Source organism: Penicillium antarcticum, assembly GCF_028974205.1.
Source record: "Penicillium antarcticum strain IBT 31339 chromosome Unknown utg000009l_segment0_segment0, whole genome shotgun sequence".
NCBI lineage: Eukaryota > Fungi > Ascomycota > Eurotiomycetes > Eurotiales > Aspergillaceae > Penicillium > Penicillium antarcticum.
The window spans coordinates 2,436,985-2,463,306 of record NW_026695307.1 but is presented as its reverse complement, the minus strand read 5'-3'; the positions used below and the strand labels follow the sequence as shown (position 1 = coordinate 2,463,306).

General features: G+C 50.3%; 10 protein-coding genes across 10 annotated transcripts; 5 read left to right on the top strand and 5 right to left on the bottom strand.

The window, feature by feature from the left end:
- Window positions 1-1,209: 1,209 nt before the first annotated feature.
- Window positions 1,210-2,739, top strand: N7508_009289 (uncharacterized protein; the record flags this gene model as incomplete). The annotated part of the gene is made up of 1 exon (XM_058467352.1): window positions 1,210-2,739. The coding sequence occupies one exon, from the start codon at window positions 1,210-1,212 to the stop codon at window positions 2,737-2,739; it is 1,530 nt and encodes a 509-aa protein (XP_058315198.1).
- A 1,542-nt stretch (window positions 2,740-4,281) lies between these two features.
- N7508_009288 (F-box domain protein) lies at window positions 4,282-7,102 on the bottom strand (the record flags this gene model as incomplete). Its single annotated transcript, XM_058467351.1, has 2 exons — window positions 4,282-6,925; window positions 7,005-7,102. The coding sequence occupies 2 exons, from the start codon at window positions 7,100-7,102 to the stop codon at window positions 4,282-4,284; spliced, it is 2,742 nt and encodes a 913-aa protein (XP_058315197.1).
- A 531-nt stretch (window positions 7,103-7,633) lies between these two features.
- N7508_009287 (putative C6 transcription factor) lies at window positions 7,634-9,943 on the top strand (the record flags this gene model as incomplete). Its single annotated transcript, XM_058467350.1, has 5 exons — window positions 7,634-8,337; window positions 8,400-8,837; window positions 8,891-9,272; window positions 9,325-9,460; window positions 9,516-9,943. The coding sequence occupies 5 exons, from the start codon at window positions 7,634-7,636 to the stop codon at window positions 9,941-9,943; spliced, it is 2,088 nt and encodes a 695-aa protein (XP_058315196.1).
- Window positions 9,944-10,341: 398 nt separating this feature from the next.
- Window positions 10,342-11,992, bottom strand: N7508_009286 (protein translocase subunit TIM50; the record flags this gene model as incomplete). The annotated part of the gene is made up of 3 exons (XM_058467349.1): window positions 10,342-10,932; window positions 10,983-11,690; window positions 11,753-11,992. The coding sequence occupies 3 exons, from the start codon at window positions 11,990-11,992 to the stop codon at window positions 10,342-10,344; spliced, it is 1,539 nt and encodes a 512-aa protein (XP_058315195.1).
- A 432-nt stretch (window positions 11,993-12,424) lies between these two features.
- On the top strand, window positions 12,425-13,309 carry N7508_009285 (uncharacterized protein; the record flags this gene model as incomplete). Its single annotated transcript, XM_058467348.1, has 1 exon — window positions 12,425-13,309. The coding sequence occupies one exon, from the start codon at window positions 12,425-12,427 to the stop codon at window positions 13,307-13,309; it is 885 nt and encodes a 294-aa protein (XP_058315194.1).
- Window positions 13,310-13,684: 375 nt separating this feature from the next.
- On the bottom strand, window positions 13,685-14,978 carry N7508_009284 (proteasome regulatory particle lid subunit RPN11; the record flags this gene model as incomplete). The annotated part of the gene is made up of 4 exons (XM_058467347.1): window positions 14,865-14,978; window positions 14,477-14,730; window positions 13,886-14,421; window positions 13,685-13,833 (listed from the first exon to the last, which is right to left on the bottom strand). The coding sequence occupies exons 1-4, from the start codon at window positions 14,931-14,933 to the stop codon at window positions 13,685-13,687; spliced, it is 1,008 nt and encodes a 335-aa protein (XP_058315193.1). The 5' UTR covers window positions 14,934-14,978.
- A 511-nt stretch (window positions 14,979-15,489) lies between these two features.
- Window positions 15,490-17,570, top strand: rpdA (histone deacetylase RPD3; the record flags this gene model as incomplete). The annotated part of the gene is made up of 4 exons (XM_058467346.1): window positions 15,490-15,672; window positions 15,734-16,034; window positions 16,086-16,627; window positions 16,677-17,570. 4 exons carry the CDS (start codon window positions 15,490-15,492, stop codon window positions 17,568-17,570), a joined length of 1,920 nt encoding a protein of 639 aa, XP_058315192.1.
- A 619-nt stretch (window positions 17,571-18,189) lies between these two features.
- On the top strand, window positions 18,190-19,140 carry N7508_009282 (60S ribosomal protein uL14; the record flags this gene model as incomplete). The annotated part of the gene is made up of 4 exons (XM_058467345.1): window positions 18,190-18,203; window positions 18,370-18,420; window positions 18,679-19,003; window positions 19,108-19,140. 4 exons carry the CDS (start codon window positions 18,190-18,192, stop codon window positions 19,138-19,140), a joined length of 423 nt encoding a protein of 140 aa, XP_058315191.1.
- A 788-nt stretch (window positions 19,141-19,928) lies between these two features.
- On the bottom strand, window positions 19,929-21,848 carry N7508_009281 (uncharacterized protein; the record flags this gene model as incomplete). Its single annotated transcript, XM_058467344.1, has 1 exon — window positions 19,929-21,848. The coding sequence occupies one exon, from the start codon at window positions 21,846-21,848 to the stop codon at window positions 19,929-19,931; it is 1,920 nt and encodes a 639-aa protein (XP_058315190.1).
- A 699-nt stretch (window positions 21,849-22,547) lies between these two features.
- On the bottom strand, window positions 22,548-25,635 carry N7508_009280 (putative polarized growth protein (Boi2); the record flags this gene model as incomplete). The annotated part of the gene is made up of 3 exons (XM_058467343.1): window positions 22,548-25,294; window positions 25,350-25,493; window positions 25,578-25,635. The coding sequence occupies 3 exons, from the start codon at window positions 25,633-25,635 to the stop codon at window positions 22,548-22,550; spliced, it is 2,949 nt and encodes a 982-aa protein (XP_058315189.1).
- Between the last annotated feature and the right edge of the window lie 687 nt (window positions 25,636-26,322).

The window sequence follows — 26,322 nt, the reverse complement described above, 5'->3', positions numbered from 1 at the left end:
CTCGGTTTTCTTAGAGGTGTTAGAGGAGTTGAGGCGTTCAGAGTGTTTGGAAGTAATGCAATTTCGCTTTTGATATTCTATTTTGACTACCGATATCCCACGCTAGAAAAGCAAGAAGACCACTGCACCTTACTTCTCTTCTTTCACTCGTGGCCCTGAGGATTGTCTTCTTCTAATTGTCTCTCTCCTCTCTTCAAGCCCCTACTACCAACATAACTCACGACCAATATCTCTTCGCTTACTAAAATGTATCCATGGTGGCTTTTCGAATTTCCCATCCTTCCTTTCATTGCTGGCCATATCTTCTCTCTCACGCGAGCCCTGTCAGCAAGCAGCACGGCCTTGAAATACATAGGATAAACGAGGCCAATCAATCATGATCTCGGAAAGCTCATAGGAACTCTCCAAATCAACCTTTGTTTCAAGCTTGGAATGTGGTGCCTGGTTTTACACTCCGTGGTTCTTGTTGTTTATCTTTTGAAGTTGCTATAGTACCTTATGGGCACTTCGCAGGATCCTACATCCACCCTAGCTTTCGATCCTAGTGTTTTCACTGTATCATCGGAGAATTCTAGTCTTAGAAAATTCCAAAGCCACTCACAGTAAATGAGATAGCGAAGGATCACATGAGAATCCTGTAATACGCTAGTGACATTGAGCTAGAGGACATCTCAATAATTAGTTGAATTGACCAATGGTTTCTCAAATGACCTTCCTGAGCTATCAGGCATCACTTAAGCAGTCACGGTCACTCTCAAATCAATTTACTCAATCATTAAGCCTCACCTTAACAGTCACTCTAAAGTCATATTCTCGAAAAATTAGTCCTCACTCTAGCAATCACTTCCCTGGCGAAAAGCCTTTGAAGTTAATCTAAGAAGGCAGTCACACGTTCCTTCCTGTTTCGGTCGATTGTTCCTTCCTACTTGATCAGCCTGCTTCTCTCTTCCCATTTAATAACTTCTCCCCCCATCTTTCACCTCTCCTTTTCTTTCTCCCCCAAACCTCGCATTTCAGCCTCCTCTCCAGCCACCACCACCATCTGCGCTGCTTTGTTTCTGGTCGAGGACCATCCAACGTCGGGTTTTTCTCTCTTTAGTGTGTGCAATCACCATCTTATCCCCACAGTCTGACATGAAGTATCTGTGCACTTTTGCTAATGCTTCTCGGATTCAGCAAAGAAACCCTCACCTCACCCCCTCTCTCAACATGCTGTTTCCCTTCATGGAAATCATGTTCGTCGGCCTGACTCTCTGGAGTCAGTGGTTCCCCATCCCGGGGATCTCTGATCCACAAGAGTCACTCTTGAGACGGTCCATTGGATCCCTCCGATTGACCCTAGATGTGGGGGCTATTTACGTCCTAGTAGATGGCCCTGGGTACGCGACTCCTACAGGTGTCAGCAGTACGGATGTCATTTGTCGTCCCAGTCGAGTGTACTCCCTACCACGACTTCCAACCCCGTCCCCAGTACCCATCTTGACTCGGGCCTATGGCAGGCTTACCGCGTCCCGTCCCAAGGAATGCATGGTTTACCTTGCTCCAAGCCTCAGGCTCAAGAACACTTCTTTGATAGATTGGATGACAGCGTTCTTCATCTTCCTTCAGTTTGTTCTTCTCGACTTGCTCTCATCAAAGCTACCGTTGCTGCTCTGGCTACTGTACCATATTACTTATGTCCACTGGCACGTTACGTTCCTGATCACGCTTATCGACTTCATTGCTCACACACTACGGTATCTTTGTGACAGAACCGGGCTCTTCGTGTATATTTTCATTGGCCAGCCACAGATTGCACGTATGCATTTTGTGGTCGATAGAAGTCTGTCTGTTTACGAACTAACAGATCTTCTGATCGCCGGTCCAAACGAAGCGAATCTCGACCCGAACTTTGATGCTCGTACCATTTCTATGAACCTCCTGGTATCAGTCCTCTCTCAGGCTGAGGATATATGGATTCATCGAGAGGTGTTGAAGTACATCCAATGCAAGGAAGTTGAGGCGATGTTTGGTCAGTTCCAAGAATTGGATTGCATTAGAAACGGACCGATTGACCCTGTCACCAATGTCACCCCTCAGAGTTTGGTCTCTCTGGCTGCCCGAAACTCGTCTGATGTTAATCAAGAGACTGAATACCCCGATCCTGATCATTTGCCGGCTCGGTTGTGGGCACTTGCCCCTTGGCATCCGAAACATCTGTCACCATTCATGGTGAGCCATTTGGTGGGAGCTCTTCTCGCCTCTTGGAAAGAAGGGAACAAGGATATGGGTATCTCTGGTGCCCCTGTTGATGTTCCTCGATCTTCAGATACCGCGTTTGAGATGGAAAAGGGCCATTCAGACACAGATGATGACGATGTTTCTACTCTGGTACGTCCGAAACGCAAGAACCGTCTGTCGCAAAGAACGAGAAGACGTCACGGAAAGCAGGCTGCCAGGAGGAGGGAGGAAGAACTCGCACAGACGCCCGCCGAGTGTACTGGAACAGTTTCTTCTTCTTCTGGCCCCTCGCTTCCATCTCCTCTGGCTTCGACGCCACTTGTGGCTTTAGCTCCGGCTCTCTTTTCTAGTCCAGAGGAATCACACCAGCAGAATTCTGGTCCTCCTTCTTTGACACCCGTGCCTGAGAAGTCAGACACAAATTTAACGATGGATTCCGACTCAACCTTAGCTAGGGCTGCTACAAATTCGACAGATGAGCTGCACGTACCTCTTACTCGTCGGCTTCGTCGGCATTGACGTTATAAGGATGCTGTGCACATACCGGCGAAACAATGCGTTTGCTTGGGATCTCTCAATGTGGCCCCCCTCCTTTTCAGAGGCTGGGGGCACCTCTTGTTGATCCCGCCACATGTTTGTTTGCGCCGTACAATACTCTCTGTGGAGTGGCAGACCAGGGTGGTTGAAGCTTTCCATACGGGTGTGGTGTTTGAAGATTGAGTTGATTGACCAAGGCGACTCTCTACCAAAAAACAACAAAAAACAAGATCAGAAAACAAAAAAAAAAAAATTTTGTTTTGCGGAATTATCCTGCGTCGCGCTGCTTCTGCTTTTTAATTACTGTCTGATTTATGGGGAATACCTCTTTGTCCATCGTTTCTATCGCTTTGCGTTTTATGGGGTTTCCTTACATTTTCGAAACCCCGGATGTCAGTCACATTCGAAGTCACCTTCTGCGGGTTGACTATTTGGGTTGCGTCTCATTGTACAATTTGATCGAAATTACATTGCAACGACTCTGACAACCAATTCCTCCTGCTCGAGTCACGTTATACCTTTCACTTCAATGTGCAGCACAAAGCACTCCAACAGATCGGAATATCCTGCGAGTTGACTTCCGCGGATTGTTTTTTCTTCGGTGCACTACGACTGCATCTTCCCAGCCCCTCCGTCACGCCCCACGCGCAAACAAACCTCGCAAGCAAAAAGAAGACGTGATGCAAAAAGGCTAAAGCCCTCCAGCAACCCGAAGCCAAACCCCCTATCTAGCACCTCGAAGTCCCACCCTCCTCTCTCCCCGGTACGTCCTAAGCGTAGGAATCGCTTATCGCAGAGAATGAGAAGACGTACCAGGAAACGCAAACAGAGTCAGAGAGAGCAAGCGCTTCAGGAACTCACCGAGCTATAGAAACTCTTCGTTCAGGTTGCATTTGCGTCGCTCATGAGCCCAGCACCACTTTTAGCTTTGGCTCCAGCGATCGTGTTTGTCAGTATGTGTCGACAGAACTCTGGTATCTACTGTTCAATGCCCGTGGACAAGCAGCCAGACACAAGATATCTTTGGAGAAAGTGACTATGCTGAATATTGGGGTATGTTGTGGTTGTGTCCTGTTTGGAGGTTGCGTCTGCTAACTGTAATTATTAGGGCTTCCGCAGGACCCGTGACTTCCGCCATCCCCGAGCTTTTCCTTCCTTCAATCGGGTTAAAGAAACCAGCACAGGTGCATTTCATGGGTCGAAATATAGTGTGAGATACAGAATATGTTACAGAAAATATCTTCTGGCATGATGATTTGATTTTACACGGATGGAGCGAGTTTATTGTTGGTCATGCGGACATCATCCTGCAGTGCTACCAAGTGGTCCTTGAGAAATCTTCGGTTCTGTCTTTTCTTGGACCCTGTCGCATGAGCTAGGCCACTGGCAACAATCTGTTACAACTCATGAGCCTCCATATCTTTCATTCATATTTTCTTCTGTACAGAAAGCCAAACAATAATGCTCGAACGAAGGTATAGAATTGAAGTATGAAGCACGCAATGCATAAATGACAGACAGGCGCTACATGACAATGCACCTCCCCCTCCGCTTCCTCCCTCGCTCTTTTATTGTATGTTCATTCCAATCCTGTATACGCCGTCTCCATTCCTCATTCTCGGGCGGTGGTAAGCTTGTAGGCTCCGTTGAAACCCGCCTTCGGAATGATCGCTGCCTCTGAGGTATCTCATGCTCATCGTCTGCTATTGTCTCCTGCATATCACCATGGGGTTGTGGGATATGCAGAAGGTTTGGGGACGACACAGAGTATGGGAAGTAGGCATCGCCCAGAGCGGATGCTCCTAGGTATGGGAGAGGCATTGGGTTTTCTTGGATGGTCTGTTCCGCTGGATGCACGGCAAATGTGGGCGGTGCTTGGACTGCTGGGTGGTGATGTGCCAGGGATGCTGCTGCATCTGGTATTGGGCTAGGCTCTTGTGTTGATGGTGGGATGTCGTTGACGGACTGTTCCCAGGCAGCTGTGATAGTTGGGCTCTCGGATTGCTGGCTGAAGTAGAGATCTTCTCTGCCAATGGAGCTCCCCCTGCGTCTAGGGCCGGTTATGGTTCCCAGTCTTTGGAGAATTGCTGATTGAGGGCGTGGGCGAGGTGATGCCGTCGACCGTGCAATGCGAGTGGTTTGTGCTCGCACAGGATGATTGACAGAGTCGTTGAGAGCTTGGGCATCTACCATATTTCTCGGGAGAAGGGTTCTGAGTAGATCTTCTGGCAACGGTACCTCTGTTTCCGGTTTGTATGGAGGAGGCGGCGGTACCCAGTTGTCGGCGTCGCTTTCATGTGGAAGATTTCGTCGACTGGGGGAGTTACGATAACGTGGATCATATCGCCCACGTGTTGATGCAGCTGCTGTAGCAGCGCGGTGGAGAACATCACTTGAACGAGGTTGCGTGTTGTCATATGGCAGATCAAGTGCATCGCCTCGAGATATGTCAGTAGGCGAAGCAGGGCTTGCAACACTAAATCGACGGAAATGAAACGGCACTGTCCGACTATCTCGGGGAGCTGCTAATCGATGATGAGTAGCGGATGCAAATGTTGTATCGGTATCTCCACGATGTAATCTAGTTCGCCTTCTTTCAAGTTCAACCTCGGTGTCCATAGAGGAGTCTGGTTCCATGAGGATTTTGGGCGCCGTTTCTCCGACTTCAATATCGAGCTCGATTGTCTCGCCGTTCGTTGTGCGTCGTTCAAAATCTAAAAGGAGCATCCGGCCACCGTCAACTGGGATGTCCTCCGCGCCAAATATCTGCGGACGCACCCCACCAGGAGCAACTGCGACAAGTCTACGGCGATGGGATCTGGTTTCTGATGTTGAATCAGTCACCCGTACCCAGTGAGCAGATGTAACACCCTTCATGTCAGCGACGCGGCGTCCACGAATCAATATCTTGGGTTGTTGGATGATCTTCTCAAGTTGCGCAAGGTTGTCACGAGGCGGACGGCCTCCGCAGTGATGAATACCACCAACTTGGGTACCAGTGAGCTCATTTTGAGTACCTGTAGTTGAAGGAGTAAGGTCCAAGCGTCCCGGTACCCCGTAAATCCACAAAGTGGAGTCTTGGAATCCCAAAGCAACAAGCTCTCCTGCATCATCCGTAGCAGGCCCCATATTTGGTCGCATCTCTCTTGTTTCGTCTGGGATAAATGGACTGGCAAAATACACAACACCCGCACTGACATCGTTCAACCTCAAGGCTTTGAATGCTGCCAATTGGCTGTCATAGCCCATTACCCAGTTTTCATCTGAGTCCTCGTGGCCAGCAATAAGGCAAGCATGAGTACAGCCGCGCGTGATCTCAGGGAAAAGAATCTGCGTTGTCCACATTCGCGAGTGGAGTTCTTCAGGCGAGGCATCTGTTCCAGTCTCCGTATAGAAAGGTGCCGTAATCGCAACAACACCATCTCGCTCGCAATCAGTCGAAGATCCAAGAAGCATTGACCCATCAGGGGAGAATGAAAGTCCGTCGACACGAAGACAGCGTACTGCGCGGCGATCTGTCGGCTTAGCATCTTCCCCCACAGCATAAACCTCGATACTATCTTCAAAGGCCAATGCTAGAATGCTCCCTGTTGGTGAGAATGCAATATCTCTAGGAGCATCGTTCAGTGTAATAACTTGAATGTGCTTAGCTTCATCATCAGAGAGCTGATAAATATGAACCCGATGTGTGGACGACAAAATAGCAATGAGCGAGCCGTCGTCCCGAACCGTGGCGCCCAGTGGCCTTCTCCGAGTCTGTAGTTCATGCTTAACAGTGACTGGATCAGATGCAACATCCAATATCACAATGCGAGAGGAGCTGATACAGAGAACTATTTGACCATTTGCTGAAAATGAAAATCGAAAGACTTCTCCTTGTGGGAAAGCCGTAGAAGAACTCATAGAACTTGAAATTAGTCTCACGAGGGTCTGCCGAGGTCGCAAAAACACGTCGTATGCATTCTGTCTGATCTCCTTGATAAATAGACGTTTGAGATCAGCGAGGCTCTCTATATCAGCTGTGGAATTCGCGCCATGAGTCCAAGAAAATGATGGACAGTGCGACAGGTGATGTGCATATAAATCCGGGGTATCGGATGCATGTTTCCATGTTTTGTTTAGAAGAGCCAAAGATGCGAATGTATTAGCATCAGCGGAAAATAGGATGCTATCATTTGGGTTAGAACAGTAGAATATACCCAAGATCCATGTTGACATATGGGACTTGGTCTCATGTGACAACTTACCACTCGATCACAGTGGCTGGGAGCCGATCAAACACCGCGTGCGAGTCGGGCGGTGGGGAGTGTCGCAACTCGAGGGAGCCTTCGGGGGAGGACTCCATAGTCACCTACTGTATCGGCGCGTAGTGGGCATTGAGAAGTCGATTCTGTCTGAAGTTGATGTGGCTGTGCCCCATGAGGCAATGCGGGACGCCAGCGTTACAGCAATGAACTGATGCCGATCTAGATAAAAATAGCCTGGTGCCTGAGGCCGCAGAAGCAATTATGTCAGCAGATTTACATCAGCAGGATGAGTCAGCTCCCCACATGCCCCGTGCAGTTTAGCTTCGATAAGGAAAAGATGAGATTTCTCCGGATTTTGACGACGGAGGCTGATCATTGCGTTCCAAGATGTGCTGCGCATAGCCCTGACTCATTTCTGGCCACTCCCGCTGCCATTGACACATACGACCCCCATATTTGCCTCCCTTCCATAGTGCATTCGGCCGTGTGCTGGTACCCCTCACCCAGACCAGCCGCTAATCGGCCGATTCCGAAAACACCCCGGACTGGAGCTTTTGTCTCCAAATCGCAACCTTTCGTTGCACTATACTACCTGCCGACATATACGCTCTCACTCTTGGGCGCGCATCATGTCGCCAGCTACCGTTCAAGTCAATTCCTCCTCCAAACTCCCATCCCCCGGGTTCAATGCCGGCGCTCGACCATACCGATCTCACAAGGTCCGCGCCTGTGACCTGTGTCGCAAGCGCAAATCGCGATGCACCGTCGATATACCCGGTCAATCGTGCCTCCTGTGTCGCGTGCAGGGGGCCGACTGCCACTACCAAGAAGAAGCTAATGCGGATGTTTCCGTGTTGAGTGCACCGGATACAAAACCGTGGCAAGGGCCTCAAGTTTCGGATACTCATCCGGGACAGAAGCGCAAGCGCAGTCCCGATTTACCCTCGCTCCCGAATCAGACTATACCGTCCCGTCAACCAATCAACGGGCCTAGTCCTCATGGAACTACGTCGTCGAGTGGTCGCCGAGGAAGCGACTCGCGGCGCAAGGACATGGATGATCCTCAGAATGAGTCCGTTCTTATTGTTGGACCTATGGTTGCAGAAGATGCGCAAGTAATTGAGAAGCATATGCCACCCGAGCGAGCCAGTCAATCCGAAGAACCCAAGAGTCACCCATACAACATTTATTCGAGCGATCCCCGGAAGCCAGTTCTCTATACCACGATTTCACGGCGGAGGAAGGGTATGAGAGTCGGAACTCCCCCCGGTGAGAATCAGAAGGAAGTATTGGAACAAATACTTGGACCGTTCAAACACGATCTAGTGAAACTGTATGTTCACGATATCTACGCGGGACATACATCTAATGCTAACATGATGTTTTTCACGGCAGCTTCATTGATCGCTTCAATGTTTCGTTTCCTATTTTCGACGGTGAATCATTTTGGGAGTCCTACATCGCCGAAGACCTACACGATCCTCCTGCCGCGCTAGTGTGCCAGGTTTACTCGATGTCCTTGGTATATTGGCAGCATACCCCCAAGCTAGCCTGCCACCCGAAACCCGATGTTCGATATGCGGTTAATATGACTGTCGCCGCATTACATGAGGACTTCTCAGCTCCCGGACTATCTACTATCAGCGCCGCGCTTATTGACTTGACTGGACGGCCCATCTTCTCGATGACTGGAAATGCCGTCAGTTGTGGCCGGATGCTGTCTTTGGCAAATTGTCTTGGCTTGAACCGTGATCCGAGTAACTGGAAACTTTCCCAAGCAGAGAAGGACCAGCGGATTCGTCTCTGGTGGGGAGTGGTCATTCACGATCGTTGGTAAGGTTCCATAGCTCATTTCAAGCAGGATGCATATATCTAATGTCTAATAGGGGAAGTTTTGGTCATGGTGTACCGCCGCAGATTTCCAAGAATCAATACGATGTGCCATTACCAACTGTGGATGTCATAGTCCCATCACACGTTCGCTCTACAGAGCGCGTGAGAGCAGCGCATTGCCACATCTACCTATGTCGTTTGACCGAAACTTTGGGCGAGCTGTTACCATTGGTCTATGGCCTTCAACATAAGCCCGCGCGCGAGACATCCAAGAAGCTGCGACAAATCCGAACCGATCTAGACATGTGGGAAGACTCGTTGCCAACCTGGCTGAGAGGGCCAGCAGTGCATCCAGGGGAACGTATCTACGGAGCAAGCAGTTTGCAACTTGCTTTCCTGGCTGTCAAGATGCTCGTCAGCCGTGTTGAACTTAATGTAAGCAACACAACGAAATCTCCCCAAGACCTCATTTCTAACAAACTCACAGGAGGTCAACAATGCTGAAACGGATAACGCTGAGGCCCGTCGTTATTTCCAGACAGAATGCAGAAGATCTGCAGAGGAAATTGTTGGATTCATGACCTCGCTACGAACAGACAACTTCAAAGAGTTCTGGCTACCTTGTATGTTGCAACCCTGTCACAGCTCACGCTTGCAAATCTCTAACAATCACTACAGACAGCGCCTTCCACCTCACATCGACAGCCACTTTATTGGTTCGCTGTGCATTCGAAACCACCGACAGTGAAGTTGCACGATCATGTCTCGCCAACGTCGAGACTCTGCGCACAGTCCTTCGCCGCGTACGGGAAGAAGAAGACTGGGACGTAGCAGACATGTGTCTCGACCACTGCGAACGCATCATGCACCGACTCCCCGGAAACGGCGCTACAATGGACCAAGCATTCACGAACACAATGGCAGATAATGGACTGGTCAACCCAGCTGCGATTTCACTGCCCGAGACGCAAACAAACAACGACATCGTCGACGATATGATGTCGATCTCTAATACTTTTGGAACAATGGATGGTTTCCCCTTCGATATGACAGGAATCTGGGATGTCTCTGTGTTCCAGGATGTGAACCAAGATGTGAACCTGTGATATTTGCAGATTGGGAACCTTGACACGACCATTGCACATATGTATTTCTAAGGATAGTTTTCGGCTTGTTTTTTCTATTTATTCAACTATATACCCTGGGATCCAGAGTGAGCCCAACCAGCCAGCAGGAAACATGAAACATGATCAATCTCAGTCTTTTCTCATATTAAAACTTCTGACCAATATTTTGTACATCGAACCAAGAAACAGACAGAATCGCTATTTTACAGTCGTTCCAAAAAACAATATGCTCAGAACGAACCCCAACCATCTAATGACCTGCTCCTTGCCCGTAAATAAGAAGAAAAAGGAAGTAGATACCGAAGAAGATGGGAGAGTAGGAGATGATGGAAGCTAAATACTTCACGTAGGGAAGGTGGGAAGGTGGCTTGCGCCGATTACTGCTCCTTAGAGCCAGAACCGAACATGCCAGTGAAAGAGCCCTTCATGCTCTGCATCTGCTCCTGACGGGCCTTCTCCTCTTCAGCGGCCATCTCCGCCAGCCACTTCTCACCGTTCATACGAATCTCAGCCTCGACCATCTCGTAGTTCTTCTGGCCACGCTCGCGGATCTGATCCCAGAGCATCTTACCCTGAGCCAGACCCTCCGAGGGGGTTGTCTCGCCGTCCAGGGTGCGGGCGGACTTCAGGCCAAGTGCAGAGGCGAAGTTGGCGAGGCCACGGTTGGGCTTCTTCTTTTGCTCTTCTGCGAGCTCCTTCTCGAAGCGCTCGCGCATGGCCTTCTCGCGCTTGGCAAACTCAACCGGGATGGCGCTGCCGTCGAATGACTTCAGCACAGTACGGACGTCCTCAACACCCATGCCGGCTAGGTACTCCAGGAAGGGGATCAAGGCGACCAGCTCCTTGTCCTTCGGGTCACCGGTCCACTTATCCATGACGATAGCGTTCTCAGGTTGGTAGCGGGCGTGCTCCTCCTTTGTGTCGAGGAGAATCACCTTGGAAAGGTCACGGTTGAGGTAGGCAAGATCCTTGAGAAGAGTCAGCATTTCATCTTACCTAGAGATGCTATTTAGCTTACCTTAATATATTCACCATCCTTGTAACGGGTAGCCTCGCGGAACAAGGGCCAGCGAATGATACGGTAAGGGTCGAGCTTGCGGAGGACCTGGTCGGCCATCATGCTGGGTACACTGGTGAAAAGGACGAGCTCGTAGTACTGGTTCAGGTAACGAAGGAAGTAATCGACGCCAGGGCGCTTGGCAACACGCCATCCATGCTCACGACTCCACTCGCTGTGAACCAGGAGATCCTCCAAACTGAGCACCAAGGTGTAGGGCTGACGCATTTCGGCGTCCTCATCGGGAAGAAGCTTGGGGAAAGCAGGGTCCTTGTAGTAGCTGGTGAGATCGCTCATGCGAGCCTTGACACGGCTGTACCAGAGACCCAGACCCCATCCTGATGGGGTTTCGGGGTGAACGCGCTCCTCATCTTCGGTCTCCCAGTTACGGCCCAGGTAGCCCACACCGGCGACACCGGCAAGCAGCATCGCTGCGTACATTATGTTGGCCATGCGGGCCTTGCGGCGGTCGAGGGATGTCTCATAGCCGCCCTTGGGGATATCACCACCACCTTTGCCTTCCTCACTGTACTCTTCTGACTGGGTAGGGTCCTCTGTGAGGTTCAATGGGCCCTTCTTCATGCGACCTTCGAGTTCGGCGGCCAGGGTCGATGGGATACCTTGTGTGAGATCGGGGAGAGGCTTCTGCGGTGTTTGTTCGGCTTCGGGCTAAAGGGACGATAGTCAGAGGGGTGTTCATGACGTGTGTTTGGATGCAATTGTCATCTCACAGCTTCCGATGATTCGGCGGTCTTGGGCTCTGCCTTTGTGTCAAACTCAGGCTGCTCAGCAGCGAACTCCTTGGGCTGCGGAGCCCTAAAGTTCTTTCCTTTTGATGACTTTGCCCGTTGCTGGATACCTGGGGAAAGCTTGTAGGCGGCATATGGGAAGGAGCGCGACAGGGCCGATGCCCGGACAGCAGAGGCGAGGACGTTTGGCCTCGTCAGAGGCAGAACGGCGCGACTAAGCATTGTGGAGATGGGAGACAACAAGTGTAGTAGTTGTAATCGACGCAGTTTGCTGTTAAAAGTCGGCGCGATTCGGTACGGCGGCGGGCACGATCCCCTCGCGCACTTTGCTTATAACGATCGCCGCGGACTTTGCGATTTCTCTTTTTCTTTTTTTCCTATTAGAAAGTTCACCCAGACATAATTTGACCTATCAAGCACATTCTCTCTGCATGCCGGGTTGAATGAGCTGGGGAGACAAACGAAGATCTTCTTCTATCCCACTTACCAAGAGCGCAGCAAAGGTTCTCCAGTGAAGCTGCGCTCCGATTGTGGGACACAATCCTTTCCTTGAATATATTTGTCAATTTTGCACATCTTGCCTACCATAAAAGAATGGGATGAATTATGAACTCCAAAACTAGACTTGTCGCATAGAATTTATACATATCCGCAATGGGGTTGAAGAAGAAGCAGCTCCAGTTCGAGCAGGAAATCCTCTCAGATATCGAATCTGAGCCGGATATCCCACGTCGTCTACAGTCATTTCCGTTCTTCGAACTGCCCTCTGAGATACGCCTGCGCATCTATCATTTCCTCTTGTTTACACCAGCTCGGAAAAGTGCATTGCAGCGCACTGGCAACGTCGGAGCCTCCGCGAAGAAGAGCAAGCCGTTATCGCCATCCTCACAGCGAGTCGCCTTGTTCCTCGTTTCGCAGAAAGTCCACGATGAAGCCACACACTACTTCTACTCGACCCAGACCTTTCGAGTATTCCCAGTGCAGGATTTCTTGAAGATGCCCACACTCCGCGCCTTGCCTCGTCGCCACCGGCCTTCCATCACTACCATCGAGCTGATTGTGGGATCGAGTTGGACTGCGCCACCACGGAATTGGATCGTGAATCAGGGATTAGGGTTACACGACATGGCGCTTGCACGCACACTCAAGGTCTTCGTGCAGTGTGACCCATCCCATCCTGTGTTCGAAGGCTTCCGCATCTCCGAAAATTTCTATACAGACTTCTGCGGGGATCTCTTGCAGAAGATACTGGAACGGCTACCTGGTTTAGTCCAGGTCGAGTTTGATGCGTGGCCCTCTGTGGAGAAGAATGGGCCTTTGATGACACGCTTGCTTGCGGAAACTCGGCATGCGCAGAAGAAGGTCCTCTGGGGCCCTGATAGAGGATGGACGGACTGGGATGGCCATCATAATAAAGACCGTCATAAAAAATACGTCAATAATGACGCTGACGCAGCCTTTGATGGACTCCGTGCTCACCCTCCTGACGCCATTGAGGGTTTGGCGAAGTCTCTTAAAACGGTCACTTTGGAATCTTGATGGTCTGGTACACTATTGGAGATGGGCTCCGTCAAATCAACTTAAGACAATCTATATATGTATATCTATATAGATTGCGTTGCGTGCATGGAATACATACAACGGCATAGCTAGATACACTTCCCGGTTTAACGATAGAAGAATGAAAGAATTATAGCGTTTCTTCAACATGATGGGAAAAAGCTCAAAAGTCCTGCCAACTATGAGAAACTGTTTAACTGGGGATTTTTGAGTGGATTGCATTCATTGATGGTCTACATAGTGTGCTAGGTCATATGGCATACAATTCGTACATATGAACCAATGCAGTCCTCCAAGGAAACCAAGATATCGTAATTAGAGCGTTTCTGTAGCATCCGTCCACTTTCTAATCCTTTAGAGATCCTCGTCCACTTCCATGACAGCACCGTTACTGTTGTCTTTAGACGATGATTGCCGCGCCACGGAAGCTTCCTTATCAATCATCTGCCTGGAGACGGCGACGATGTTATCTTCGATCAATTGCTGACTCACGTCCTCAATGTCTGCGCAGTGTTAGTTATATAATCACGGTTGTTTTATGGCACGGGGACTTACGCTTCTTGGGGTCAACCTTGCCGACATATCTCGTCTTCAACTGATCCTTGCTCAGCTCGGTCTCTTCCTTGATACGCTTCTCATAGCCCTCTGCAAGGAGAACAAGCTGCTTCATGCGCTCCACATTGTGCTGACCCTCCTCGTGGAAGTCACTCATGTCCAAGGCTTCGGTCCACACATGCTTGTGGAGGTTCATCAACATGTTCTCCTCCAATCCTGTCTTGCGGTAATCTATGGCAATGCTGTAGTAGTGGCGGTTGAGACCGTGAATGAGGGCCTGGATCGAAGGCTTGTTGAGATGACCCAAGTTAGATGTCGTCTGACGGGGCTCCTGGCCCATGACCACGGTCTGAGGCTGGATGAGACGGAATGCATCAATGACAACCTTGCCCTTAACTGACTGAATGGGATCCACGACAACGGCAACGGCACGGGGTGTGAGCTGTTCGAAGGATTGCTGAGTGTTGATATCGACTGAGGAGAGCCAGCAGCCGAAACCAGGATGCGAGTGGTACCAGCCAACAACAGTTTCTGGCCTGTGCGGGTATTGAATTAGCGCCATGGAATCAAATAGTTGGTTTGATAACTTACCGTCCCGTTTGTCGGAGCATCTCCATCATCTTGGTCTGGAACACAGGATCCACGGCCTCAACACTAACACCAGTACCACTCTGGGGCATGGCAAAGACATCCACGACGCGAACTGTGTACTCATCGACGAACTCGCCCAGCATCAGCCCCATAACTTCCATTGGAACACCTGCGCGGCCGTGTCGTAGCATCTTCAGCAGAGCCAAGGAAGAGATGTGGACGGTTTCGGAGTTATCAATCAGGTTCGGTGTGTCCTAGAACCATATTCATTAGTACCAAGTCATTAAAGAGCATTGAAGGCAAGACCGGTGCTGCGCCAATGATGCCGCCCAACAAGGAGCTTCCATAGATAGAGACATGGCGAGATCGAGGTAATCGTCTGACTTACACCACCAGGGGCACCTCCACCCATGCCCATGCCCTGGGCAGCCTGGAGCATCCGGTTAAGGCGATCCATGATTTCTAAGTAAGATCGGACACGATTCGATGAAACGAGAGGACAAGAGGTAGCTTCCTAGTTGGAAGCTCCGGGGCGGTTGAGTTTCTGCGGCGATTTGAACAGGTAAAAGACTCTTTGAGGGCGACTGTTAAATAGAGCTAGTAAAGACTAGACGAATGTTGTAATATTCGCCAGAAGCCAGAAAGATAGAAAAGTGACTGAGGGCGTGTCGGTGATGAGCAAGCAGTGGTAGCTTTGCCTGACGAAGGCGGTGAGGGTTTCTGTCGGCTTTGGCTCCTTCCCACGCGGTGATTCTCTCCAGTCTCCCTCCATCTCTCGCCGAGATAGACTATGACAGAATTGACTTGCCGTTGCGTTCAGTCCTGTTGTCTTCTATTCACCTTAATCTGGTGACTGGTGTCCTTTGCATTCTGCTCTCTTGAGAGTATCCTCTGCATTGCGCCTTCAACTCTCCTAACCGCATACTTCCTACCTTCCTACCCCATTCTCCGAGTCCTATATTTCTCGAAGACCACCCCTCACTTCTCTCGTTATTTCTCGGTCATTTTGCGACATGGCTGCAGAACCTATTTCCAATGGCCTTCTTGGGTCCAAGAACAAGAAGGTCGCCTACTTCTACGACTCTGATGTGGGCAACTATGCGTACGTTTCGGGCCACCCCATGAAGCCTCATCGCATTCGTATGACACACAGCTTGGTTATGAACTATGGTCTCTATAAGAAGATGGAGATCTACGTGAGTCGTGCTTCCATTTTACTTATGTGCCATACCCTTTGCTAACGCGCAAATCCGTCAGCGCGCCAAACCTGCGTCGAAGTATGAGATGACCCAATTTCACACCGATGAGTACATTGATTTCCTCTCCAAAGTTACGCCAGACAACATGGATCACTTTTCAAAAGAACAAAGCCGGTACAACGTGGGTGACGATTGTCCCGTCTTCGACGGTTTGTTTGAGTTCTGCGGAATCAGTGCTGGAGGCAGTATGGAAGGTGCTGCGCGTCTGAACCGCAACAAGTGCGATGTTGCTGTTAACTGGGCTGGTGGTCTGCACCACGCCAAGAAGAGCGAAGCAAGTGGCTTCTGCTACGTCAATGGTAAGATATTTGAAGCTAATAGACCGTTGTGATTCAATTAACACCCGGCAGATATTGTTCTCGGAATCCTCGAACTGCTTCGTTTCAAGCAGCGTGTTCTATATGTCGATATTGATGTTCACCACGGTGATGGTGTCGAAGAGGCGTTCTACACGACTGACCGTGTCATGACAGTCTCCTTCCACAAGTATGGCGAGTACTTCCCGGGTACCGGTGAGCTCCGTGACATCGGTGTCGGCCAGGGCAAGCATTACGCAGTCAACTTCCCTCTTCGCGATGGTATCAATGACACCTCATACAAGAGCATTTTCGAACCTGTCATCAAGAGTGTTATGGAATGGTACCGTCCGGAGGCAGTGGTCCTGCAATGTGGTGGTGACAGTCTTTCGGGCGATCGTCTGGGCTGCTTCAATCTGAGTATGCGTGGACACGCCAACTGCGTCAACTTCATCAAGAGCTTTGATCTACCAACATTGATTCTTGGCGGTGGTGGCTACACCATGCGCAACGTGGCACGAACATGGGCTTATGAGACTGGTATTCTGGTTGGAGAAGGTCTCGAATCTGAACTTCCTTACAACGACTATTACGAGGTAAGAGAACTTTCCCTGTCGTGAACGAAATGACGCTAACTCAGCTCAGTACTTTGCACCTGATTATGAGCTTGATGTCCGGCCCTCTAATATGGACAATGCAAACACCAAAGAATACCTCGATAAGATTCGCAATCAGGTCGTTGAAAACCTCAAGCGTACGGCATTTGCTCCTTCAGTTCAGATGACAGATGTGCCACGGAACCCGATCTTGGATGGCATGGACGACGAGGCCGATGACGTTCTGGATGACCTCGATGAAGATGAGAACAAAGACAAGCGCTTTACTCAACGACGCTTTGATCAATACACTGAGAAGGCTGGTGAACTGAGCGACAGTGAGGACGAAGAAGAGAACGCCGCCAACGGTGTGCGTCGTCAGCCAGGTGCCATTCGCTGCCGCAATCAGGTCAACTACCGTAACCTTGAGCCGGACTCCGGGCTAGACAGTGGCATGGCTACCCCACAAGACGCCTCATCTGCAGCCGACGGTGAAATGGATTCCACCCTTGACGCACAGATGGCAGATGTTCCCCGGACTGAGCCCGAGTCGACTTCTGGCCCTCAAGCCGAAGATACACCCGCGACTGATACCGATCGTATGGTATTGGAGACTGAGGAACAAGGAGCTTCGACTACTTCCCAGCTTCAGTCCCCTGCACCTAATGACGAAGATACAATGATGGAAGATGCTGCCCCGGGGCCCATTGACCCAGAGCAGGCACCAGCTGAGGGCGATAGCAAGAAGACAGAGGACACTGCACCCGCTCAAGGCTCCGCACCTTCTCCTCCCCGAGTTCGATCTCCTGCAAAGGAGGCTGCTGAGCCTACTAGTGAGAAGTTCGAGGCGCCCTCCGCTGAGACTTCTGCGCCCGCTGCGGACATTAACGCTAACAAGGAGGAGCAATCAACATCTACCGAAGAACTCAAGAAAGAGGTGTAATAAGCTGTGGTACAAGACGACAATATCGGATCTGGCGCAACGGACAATGGCAGAAGGTGTTATCGGTTTACAGCGTGCTCGCATCTTGCTTGACACTGGGGGCATCATCACTTGTGGTAGAATGGCAATCGGGTTGAATCAGATTGATAGTCTCACATCCCACAGTCTTCATTGACAGTGTCGACTTGTTTAGCCGGCTGCTTCTACAAGGGCTACTCAACTGGAAGGAATTGTTTTTATCTTGATCTTTTCCCCGTGCCTGTTTTTTAGTTCCTTTCCTTTGGCTTTTATGATTGAAATATGACGAGTGATATATTCCCAAACGGTTCTTCGCATGCTTATAAAGTAGAGTAGCGATGCGATCCGCTACAAGTAAGAGTAAAGATGTCATTGATGCCTGAGGCCAAAAGACGGTGGTTGCCGCTAGCCCAGATGGGGTTAGCATTAGGGCACAGTGAGGGGGCCAGGCCACCAATAAAACCACGGTGCCAAGATTTTACGCACTTTGCCCACTAAGCGAGAAAGCACACCTCCAGTTTGGAACCTCGTCGTCCGGAACTCTCGACCTCTTGTCGCCAACCCTTTTCACCCAACTTCGTCCCCGTGATACCTAGCCATCATGTCTAAGAGAGGGTGAGTTTACCAGCAACTACATTCCTTGATCCATTCGATTCCGAACGACACAAGCCTGCGGGGAAGATCGAAAAAATTGATGGACGTCCGCCTTGTGTCGAGAGGATAGAATGCGGATTGGAAACGAACACGACAAAACAAAACGGTTATGCTAACGGTTGAATAGTCGTGGCGGTGCCGCCGGCAACAAGCTGAAGATGACTCTCGGTCTGCCCTGGTACGTCTTCAAATTTCTTATCGTTTAGTGTACCTGGAATGCGCCTCCATGTCCGCCGGATCCCACAGTCGTCTCGTCGATCAATATTCTCGAATACACCCAGCATCGACAGAAACCAAAGACCGGCGGGCATTGAGGAAACAAAAAAAAAATGGAACTCTACTCCACAAAGTTGCCATACAGCATTGGGGAACACACAGCGACACAACAAAAATGGAAAGAGAAACAGAACACTAACGAATCCGTTTTCGTCAATAGTGGCGCCGTGATGAACTGCTGCGACAACTCCGGTGCTCGCAACTTGTACATCATCTCCGTGAAGGGTATCGGTGCCCGCCTGAACCGTCTCCCCGCCGCCGGTGTTGGTGACATGGTCATGGCCACCGTCAAGAAGGGAAAGCCTGAGCTCCGTAAGAAGGTTATGCCCGCTGTCGTTGTCCGCCAGAGCAAGCCCTGGCGCCGCCCCGACGGTATCTACCTGTACTTCGAGGACAACGCAGGTGTTATCGTCAACGCCAAGGGTGAGATGAAGGGTTCCGCCATCACCGGTCCCGTCGGAAAGGAGGCTGCTGAGCTTTGGCCCGTACGTTCACACCCTTTGCTACGAGGACTGGATATATTTACTATCCGTTTTCTTGTCATGCATCATTCCTACCTCATCGGATCATCAGCTAACACATCCCACAGCGTATTGCCTCCAACTCCGGTGTCGTCATGTAAAGAGAGCAAAAACCGAATTTTAAAGAAAAAGAACGATACCAAACCTCAAATCTGTTCGGGACCTGGAACGCGGTGCATATGAGACCATAGGATTAAAATGGGATAGTGGACATGTCGTGTCCATATTGACGACGAAATCCAACTGTTTTTATTCTTCAAGCCCGTTTTCTTCCTTCCTTCGTGTTTTCTCCCTCCCCCTCTCTACCCTTTCCTGGCGACTCTCGGAAGTATTACTTTTGAAAAAAAAAAATCATATCTCTTTTTCAATTGCCTATTCTTCCTTGCGCATTCTTATCATTCAAGAGACGTCGCCTGCTTGACCATGTTGGCTTATAGAATGGGTGCCGGCTTGTTGCTTGGCTTCTTTCTTTTGTTATTGGGCTGGGGGGTTGGTCCTTGCGTCTGGTTGTTCTCGTTGTTCTTAGTATCGGGCGGATTTATGAACTCTGATATGACTACCAAATGGCCGTGTACCTGTCCTGTCGTACATTGTAGACTTGGAGCTATTGTAGTTGTATTTAGTTTGTCGCGACCTAGTCTGTGTTCCGATCTGTTATTTGAGTTTGCCCTAACTCATATGACATCCTACAAATCTATTTTGGACACGGCCCAGACGCAACACGATATATGTCTGCAGCGATGCATGTTTCAATTTTCAATCCCGAGATGGTCTTAATGCAATGAGCCATAATTTATACCCACAACGACGTATATTTTACTCCATGGGTCTAATGAAAATATTGATACAGTACAACAAACCAAAACATATCTACAAGCGCACCAACCAACTACTTCTTCTGTCCACCCGTCTTCGACTCTTCCAACTGTACTCTCGAAGACTCCCGCAGACGTAGCTTCTCATCCTTCTTGTCGTATCGTACACGAGCAGCAGTTGTCGCTCCAGCATCTCCAGACGCAACAAGTCCAAGCATGAACCAAACAAGCGCCACACCAAGCGTCACAAGCCCAAGGACATGGATAGCCCACCAGATATGCTGCACGCCAGCAGGACACATAGTGATCTCGTAGTTCCACTGACCAACGGCCTGATCATACCACGCCGAGAGAAGACCAGCATTACCATCGAATTCACCCATCATCGAGCGGAGAGTCACCTCGCGAATAGAAGGATCATTCATCTGTGAGTCCTCCTCAAAGCGTTTAGCAGCCCACTTCCAGGACTGAGCGCTCTGATCCTCTTCTGTCCTCTCCTGATTTTCCTTCGAAGTGCGATTGACATAATGAACAGCATCACAGCCAGGATGATCATGTCCCGTGAGGATAAGTCCATTCCGACCATGTCCACCGATAGGCGCACGCTCATCACCACTCATTCCAAAGATACCCTGCAGGATACCGCCAGCACTGAGTGTATCACTGATATGGTTCTGCTCTTTCAGGCCGCTTTCCCGCCAACGTGGGATTCCATCGGGACCGTCATCGTCGTCGGCATTGTGGAATGAGAAGTATGGGCCGTCCGTGCAAATACCATCTTGTTTGTGGAGAGGTAAATGCGTTAGAAGGAGTGTAAAGGTCGACCGATCCTCGACTGGCGCGAGTCGGTGCGCAATCAGCTCATTCAGATACGTATACGTCTGGTCCTGGACCACCGATGACAGCGCGGGAGTATCGAACATGAGAGAATTGAGGTTGATCAGATGCAGCGTAGGCGTAACAACCGACTCGCTCGCAGAAGAAGAAGAAGAAGAAGAAGAAGAAGAAGAGGAGGAGGAGGAGGAGGAGGAGGAGGAGGAGGAGGAGGAGGAGGAGCCCGATAAATCAACAGGAGGATGCTCAAACCTCACATCCCAATTCGCACGACCAAACACCCGTTCAAAGCGTTCCATGCGCTTCTCATCAATATCGCCCGCATACCCAATATCATGATTCCCAGCAATATTAATAATCCGTCTCGCCCAAGCCGGGTCACCATTGACACCAAGCAATTCCACCGGTGGCTTAGCTTTATCATGTTTACTCGCGCCAACAGCACCAGTCCTCGTGAGCGCATCGTCCACGCGCTCTCCGCCGCGGAAAACACGATTCCAATACCTGTATCCGCGACGCGCGAACTCTTCGCTGGATATCCATTGGCTGCCTACTAGATCGCCCAAGACGGTTGTGTGTGTTGGGCGCGTCCACCAGAATAGCGTGCGGTAGATGTGTGCTAGATAGAAGTCGTTGCCGAAGAGGTCAAGGCGTTTAAGGGCTGAGTTGATGGCGCGTGGGATATCTTCTTTTGCTAGTTCGCGCAGGCTGGCTGTTATGTTTGAGATGACGTTCTCGTGCAAGACGGCTTTTGCTAGTGGGGTTTTTGGGGTGGTTGAGGCGCTGGCATTGCCGATTGAGTCTTGGATAGCGCGCCAGTGGAATTGAATGCGCGGGTATAGTTCGTATTCTGGGAATGGGAGGGAGGTGTCGCCTTCTAATTGGGGGTCTGCCAGGACTAGGAGTCTGAAGATTGCGGGTTCGGTTGTTGGGTCTGGGGTTGAGGATGAGATGCCGAGGTGTTGGAGGAAGGTATTGAAGATGGCATTTTGTTGAAAACGGCTTATTGAGGTCTTTTTATCCGAGTTGGAGGCGTGGGCTCTTGGTAGGGGAAAGGCGCAGCCGTTGAAGATTGGGTAGATATACAGGTAAACAGTGGCGGTGACTGTGAGTGGGAGGAGGATCGCAAGTGTGCGCGACAGCAGCCACCGGAGGGACATGGAGGATTGTATTAGAATGACAGACAAGGATAAGAATGTTATAAAGACATATACAGCATTGTGGATATGGAAGGGTTGGAGAGTAGAGGAAAGGAGAAGGGACCAACTTGAAGTGACAAGAGCTAATCAATCGATAACGATAACGCGAACTATACATGCAAGGGCCAAACTCGAAACTCGAGAGATAATTGTGAATAGCATTTTTTCAATATATGATGAGTGATAATATCTGATGATGCCTCATTTTCTAGAAACATACCTGAATTATCTGCGATCAACATCTTGTTCATGCAAATATACCTCTCAGCGCAAACATAGCTAGAAAGGAAATAAGTTATAGGACCGAAAACGATACTATTAGGGTAATCTATCTACAAAATAGGTAATTAGGGCAGAGCAAGACGCTCATCACCAAGCCAGCACAAACTCAACTTCGTGTCATAAGCAAATCAATCGTATAATCTCACATCCCCCGAGGACAAAGTCCCCACAAGGGAAAGTGACCCGAGTCAAAGAAGAGGAAGAAGTCTGAGCGAGGGGTATATCACATCGAACGCCAGCAAAAGGGAAACGTAAAGCCACAAATGACAAAAGCAGAACATGAAGGGGGTAGGATGAGAAAATAGCAAGAAATAGTTGCCAAAAGAGACATAAATGCACCAAAGATCACAAAGAAAATAGAATCGAGCGTATAAGTCTTCACTTGGAATCCGTCTTGTCCAGGGGATCGGGGAGCAGTGGGGAGCCTAAGTCTCCAAGGCCATCTGGTGTAGATTCATCAATGCCATTCTGTTCAGGCTCGTCCATGCTGACCTTGGCGTCTTCGAAAGAATTGGCTTCAGAGGGCTGAGCGTTGGATAGGTTGAGGCCATCAGTCTGTAATCCGGTGTCTTCCTCTTCCTCGTCGATTGTTTGCTCTGCCTTGGCCTTGGAAGAAGCAGACATCAGCTCTGGTGGCCGCTGGTTCATGGCCTGCGCTTGTTTCAGACTGATAGTCTTTTGCTTGTTGGTGCTTTCCACGGCCTGGCCCAGATCGCGCTCGATGGTTGCTTTCATCAGGGCTGCCATCCACAAGCGACCTTGCTGGACATTGTCCACCTGGAAGTAGTGGGTGGCGGGTTTGGTGAATTGCACGGTGCGAGAGTTGTTTGACTTGGGGGGCACGAGCTTGAAGAAGAACGGACCACTGCCGTCCTTGTTGGTGAGGGATTGAATTACGGAAGGGGATACGAGCTTCGTGCCATTAGTTCCGTCTTCAGCAGTGTTGCTGGCATTGGCGTTGGCAGGAAGTGCGGTTGAACCGGTGATAGTCGCATGCAAGGCGATTATAGGGTCTTGGTCCGCTCGGAGGACGCGGTGGGCGGTAATATCAATCAAGCCTCTTTCTTCAGGATCGTCCTCGGAGTAATAGTAGGACAAGCGACGACCACGGAGGACAAACAGACGGGGCTTCCAAGTCGTCATTAAGTTAGAAGATCGCTTCTTCATCCATCCACTATATTCACAGCCATCCATCTGCTCCCCTGGGGTCTTCTTCTCAAGACCACGAGTATAGGCACTGGTCTCTTTCTTGGACTTGACGGTCCGAGGGCGGACTTGGAATCCGTTAGGGTCCGCCGCCTTGCCAGACCCATCTGTGCTATGTCGTTCCGAGCTCTTCGACGTCGCCGATGGAGTCGTGGATCCGGTGCGAGCAGAGGTGGGATCGTAATCGCGCGGCGAGACAGGCACAGACGTGTCAATCTTCTTTCCAACAACATCGGAAATAGCACGGAGGCCCATTGCTCGCCGGAACTTGGGACCGGCGTTCTTCAATGGCTGGAACTGCGATGTAGAAGAGCGAGCACTACTGTCGGAATCCGTCTTGCCCCGAGGGGCAAAGTTGGCAAAGAATCCACCCGTCTTGCTTTCGGTAGCTGGAGACTGGGCGCTGGTTCCACTTCCTGACACACGCGTGCTCAAGCTTCGCAATCGACTTTTCGGTGGCGTGCCATGGTAAGCCTGAGCAGCAGGGGAAACATGCTTTGCGGCGTCGCGGATCGAATCAGCACTACCAACTCGAGAGTGGCGCTTTCCGGCGGTCTTGACCCGATACGGTTCGTCAGCATAGCTGGACTTTCGTGAATGGTTCATGCTGCCATTATTAGAGCTGCGTTTCTGTAGAACGCGACGATTCCGACGACTGTCAACTTCGGTCCCCGAGAAGTAACCTCGATCCAAGTCATCCATCTGATCAGGGGTGGTGGTGTAAGAATTGGTGAACGAGCCCGAGTCCGTAGTCATCGGTCCTCGGAAGCCTGAAGTACCCAAGGATGTTCCTGGGCGGGCAGGCAATGTCTGTGGACCAGAGTTGAGGGTCCAAGAACGGTCAAACGATGGCTTCTTTTGATGCTGACCATTCAAACCATCAGGCATCCCACGATGGGTCGCATCAATAGACGAATGACGACGCGTATGATTAAGCTCACGGATTGACGCCGCAGAAATCCTTCTCGGGGAATCATGGCTGTAAGGAGGAGTTATAGGCGAGCTGTTATTACTCGCCAGTCGTGGGTGCTGAGTTGGGGCAGAGGCCCGGGGATGTTGATACCCTGAGCCATGTTTTTCTGACAGCGTCGGAATCCGGGGGAGAAGTGGGCCAGTGTGTCCCGCGCGAGACAATGTGCGCTCTTCTGGAGGGCCCGAGACGCTTGAGACAGAGCCTCTTTGGCCTTGCTGTTGACCGAAGTCCTTGATGTCCTCTTGGAAGGCTTTGATCTTGTGCCATGTTTTCAGGCGTTTGCCCATGACACCAAAGTCGAATTCCTTCATAAAGATAAAATCCTGATCCATATCAAGAAGAACATCTCCGGTGATTTCCTGCTCCTCAAAGATGCTACAGTGGTTTGAATCAATGCCGAGCGCACGCAAATGCCGGGCAGTCTCTGCTTGACCCCATTTTCGCACTTGTTGCTCACTGGGCAGGTTCCTCTCCTCATCATCAGTCTCATGTCCATTGATATAAGAGGCCCGATGATCGATATGGCTGCTATACTCGCTGCCTGAATCATTGATGGTTTTGTGGTCTTGTGTCGACACACTATGACGCGGGGTGTTCATATCCGTAATGTGTTCATCAATGACGCTCAAAGTCTCATTCATCACTGGGCTCTCCTCCCCATTCATGTGATTGTCGATAGGGCTGCGGAACGCTTGCTGGATGTCGGCTGCCAGGCTGGGCCGAGGTAGCGGGGACGATGCGGATCGTTGTTGGGTGGGCGAATCGAGTTGCGGCGATTGCATGTCGATAGTGCTCACATGTCGCGAGGCCTGAGGGGTGGACTGCCCACTTCCCATTGATGCGAATGCTGAATCTGCCGCGCTCGCAGATTCCAATTGCGCCGGCGATTCTAAAAGCACGGGTGACTCGGCCAAGCTCTTCTTGGGAGTGCATGCTTTAGTAAAGTCTGCCGCGCATGTCAGTACTCGGTTCTCCACGATTCACGCCCACCATGCACATACTGGCTGGAAAAAGGCCTGTTTTTCCCGTGCTCATATTCTTGCCCAGGTACCACGCATCACCAAACTCGTCGTCCAACTCTAGCAATTCAATCTGATCACGTGGTGCCATCACCAATTCATCTTCTCCCCGTCCATTGAAGCCATCTAGATCCGAGAGTTAGCGCGCAGCTCTGGGGCAGTTAAGCGACTGGGCGCGTGCGCGCCGTCGTCGCACAAGGCGTCACTTACGAATGACTTCTAGCATGTCACCGGGGCTCAAGCCCCGGGGTGGTCCCATAGTAACCATGTCGCAAGACGTGACGATTCTCCGATCGCGGATGGGACCTCGGAAGATAAGGCGAAGGCGAAATTAAAATCGAAAATCGCAAGTCGGGCGCAAGCGCCCTCGCGGGAAAACAGAAGAGATACCGGGAACAGACGTGGAATCTTAGAGGTCAGAAAAGGGAGAGAATGTTGAGGTCGAGGAATCTAGCGCATTCGGGGATTAGGTTATTAAACGCTGGCGGGGCTCGGGGAGCACGAACCTCACTCAATGCTTGCTCGATACCAATGTTCGCTTGATCCAAGATAAACCAAGTTACTCTAGTAATTGAATTCAATGGAAACCACAAACAGTATGAAAAGGGAAGAAAAGGAAGAGGCGAAAATCAAGTGACGTGTGCGGTCGTCAAAGAGTCTGGACGCTTTAAATCCACGGCTGAGAGTGGCACAAGTTACTTCGTTTAATTAAATAGTTCAGTCTAGTTGACCTGCACAATCTAACATGTAAGTGGCCCTTAGCGGCATCCTCGAATATTGCCATTTGATTGCACCGGCTCTTCTTTTTCTGTTCCCGTCATGATGAATCCGGCCATTCCCTGATACTGTCAGCCCTGAAGTACTTAGTGAATTCACTTGGTGAAGTACTAAGGAAGTCCTCTTAACTCAACCGATCAAATCACTCAAACAAACGTACCAAAGTTCGCACTTACAG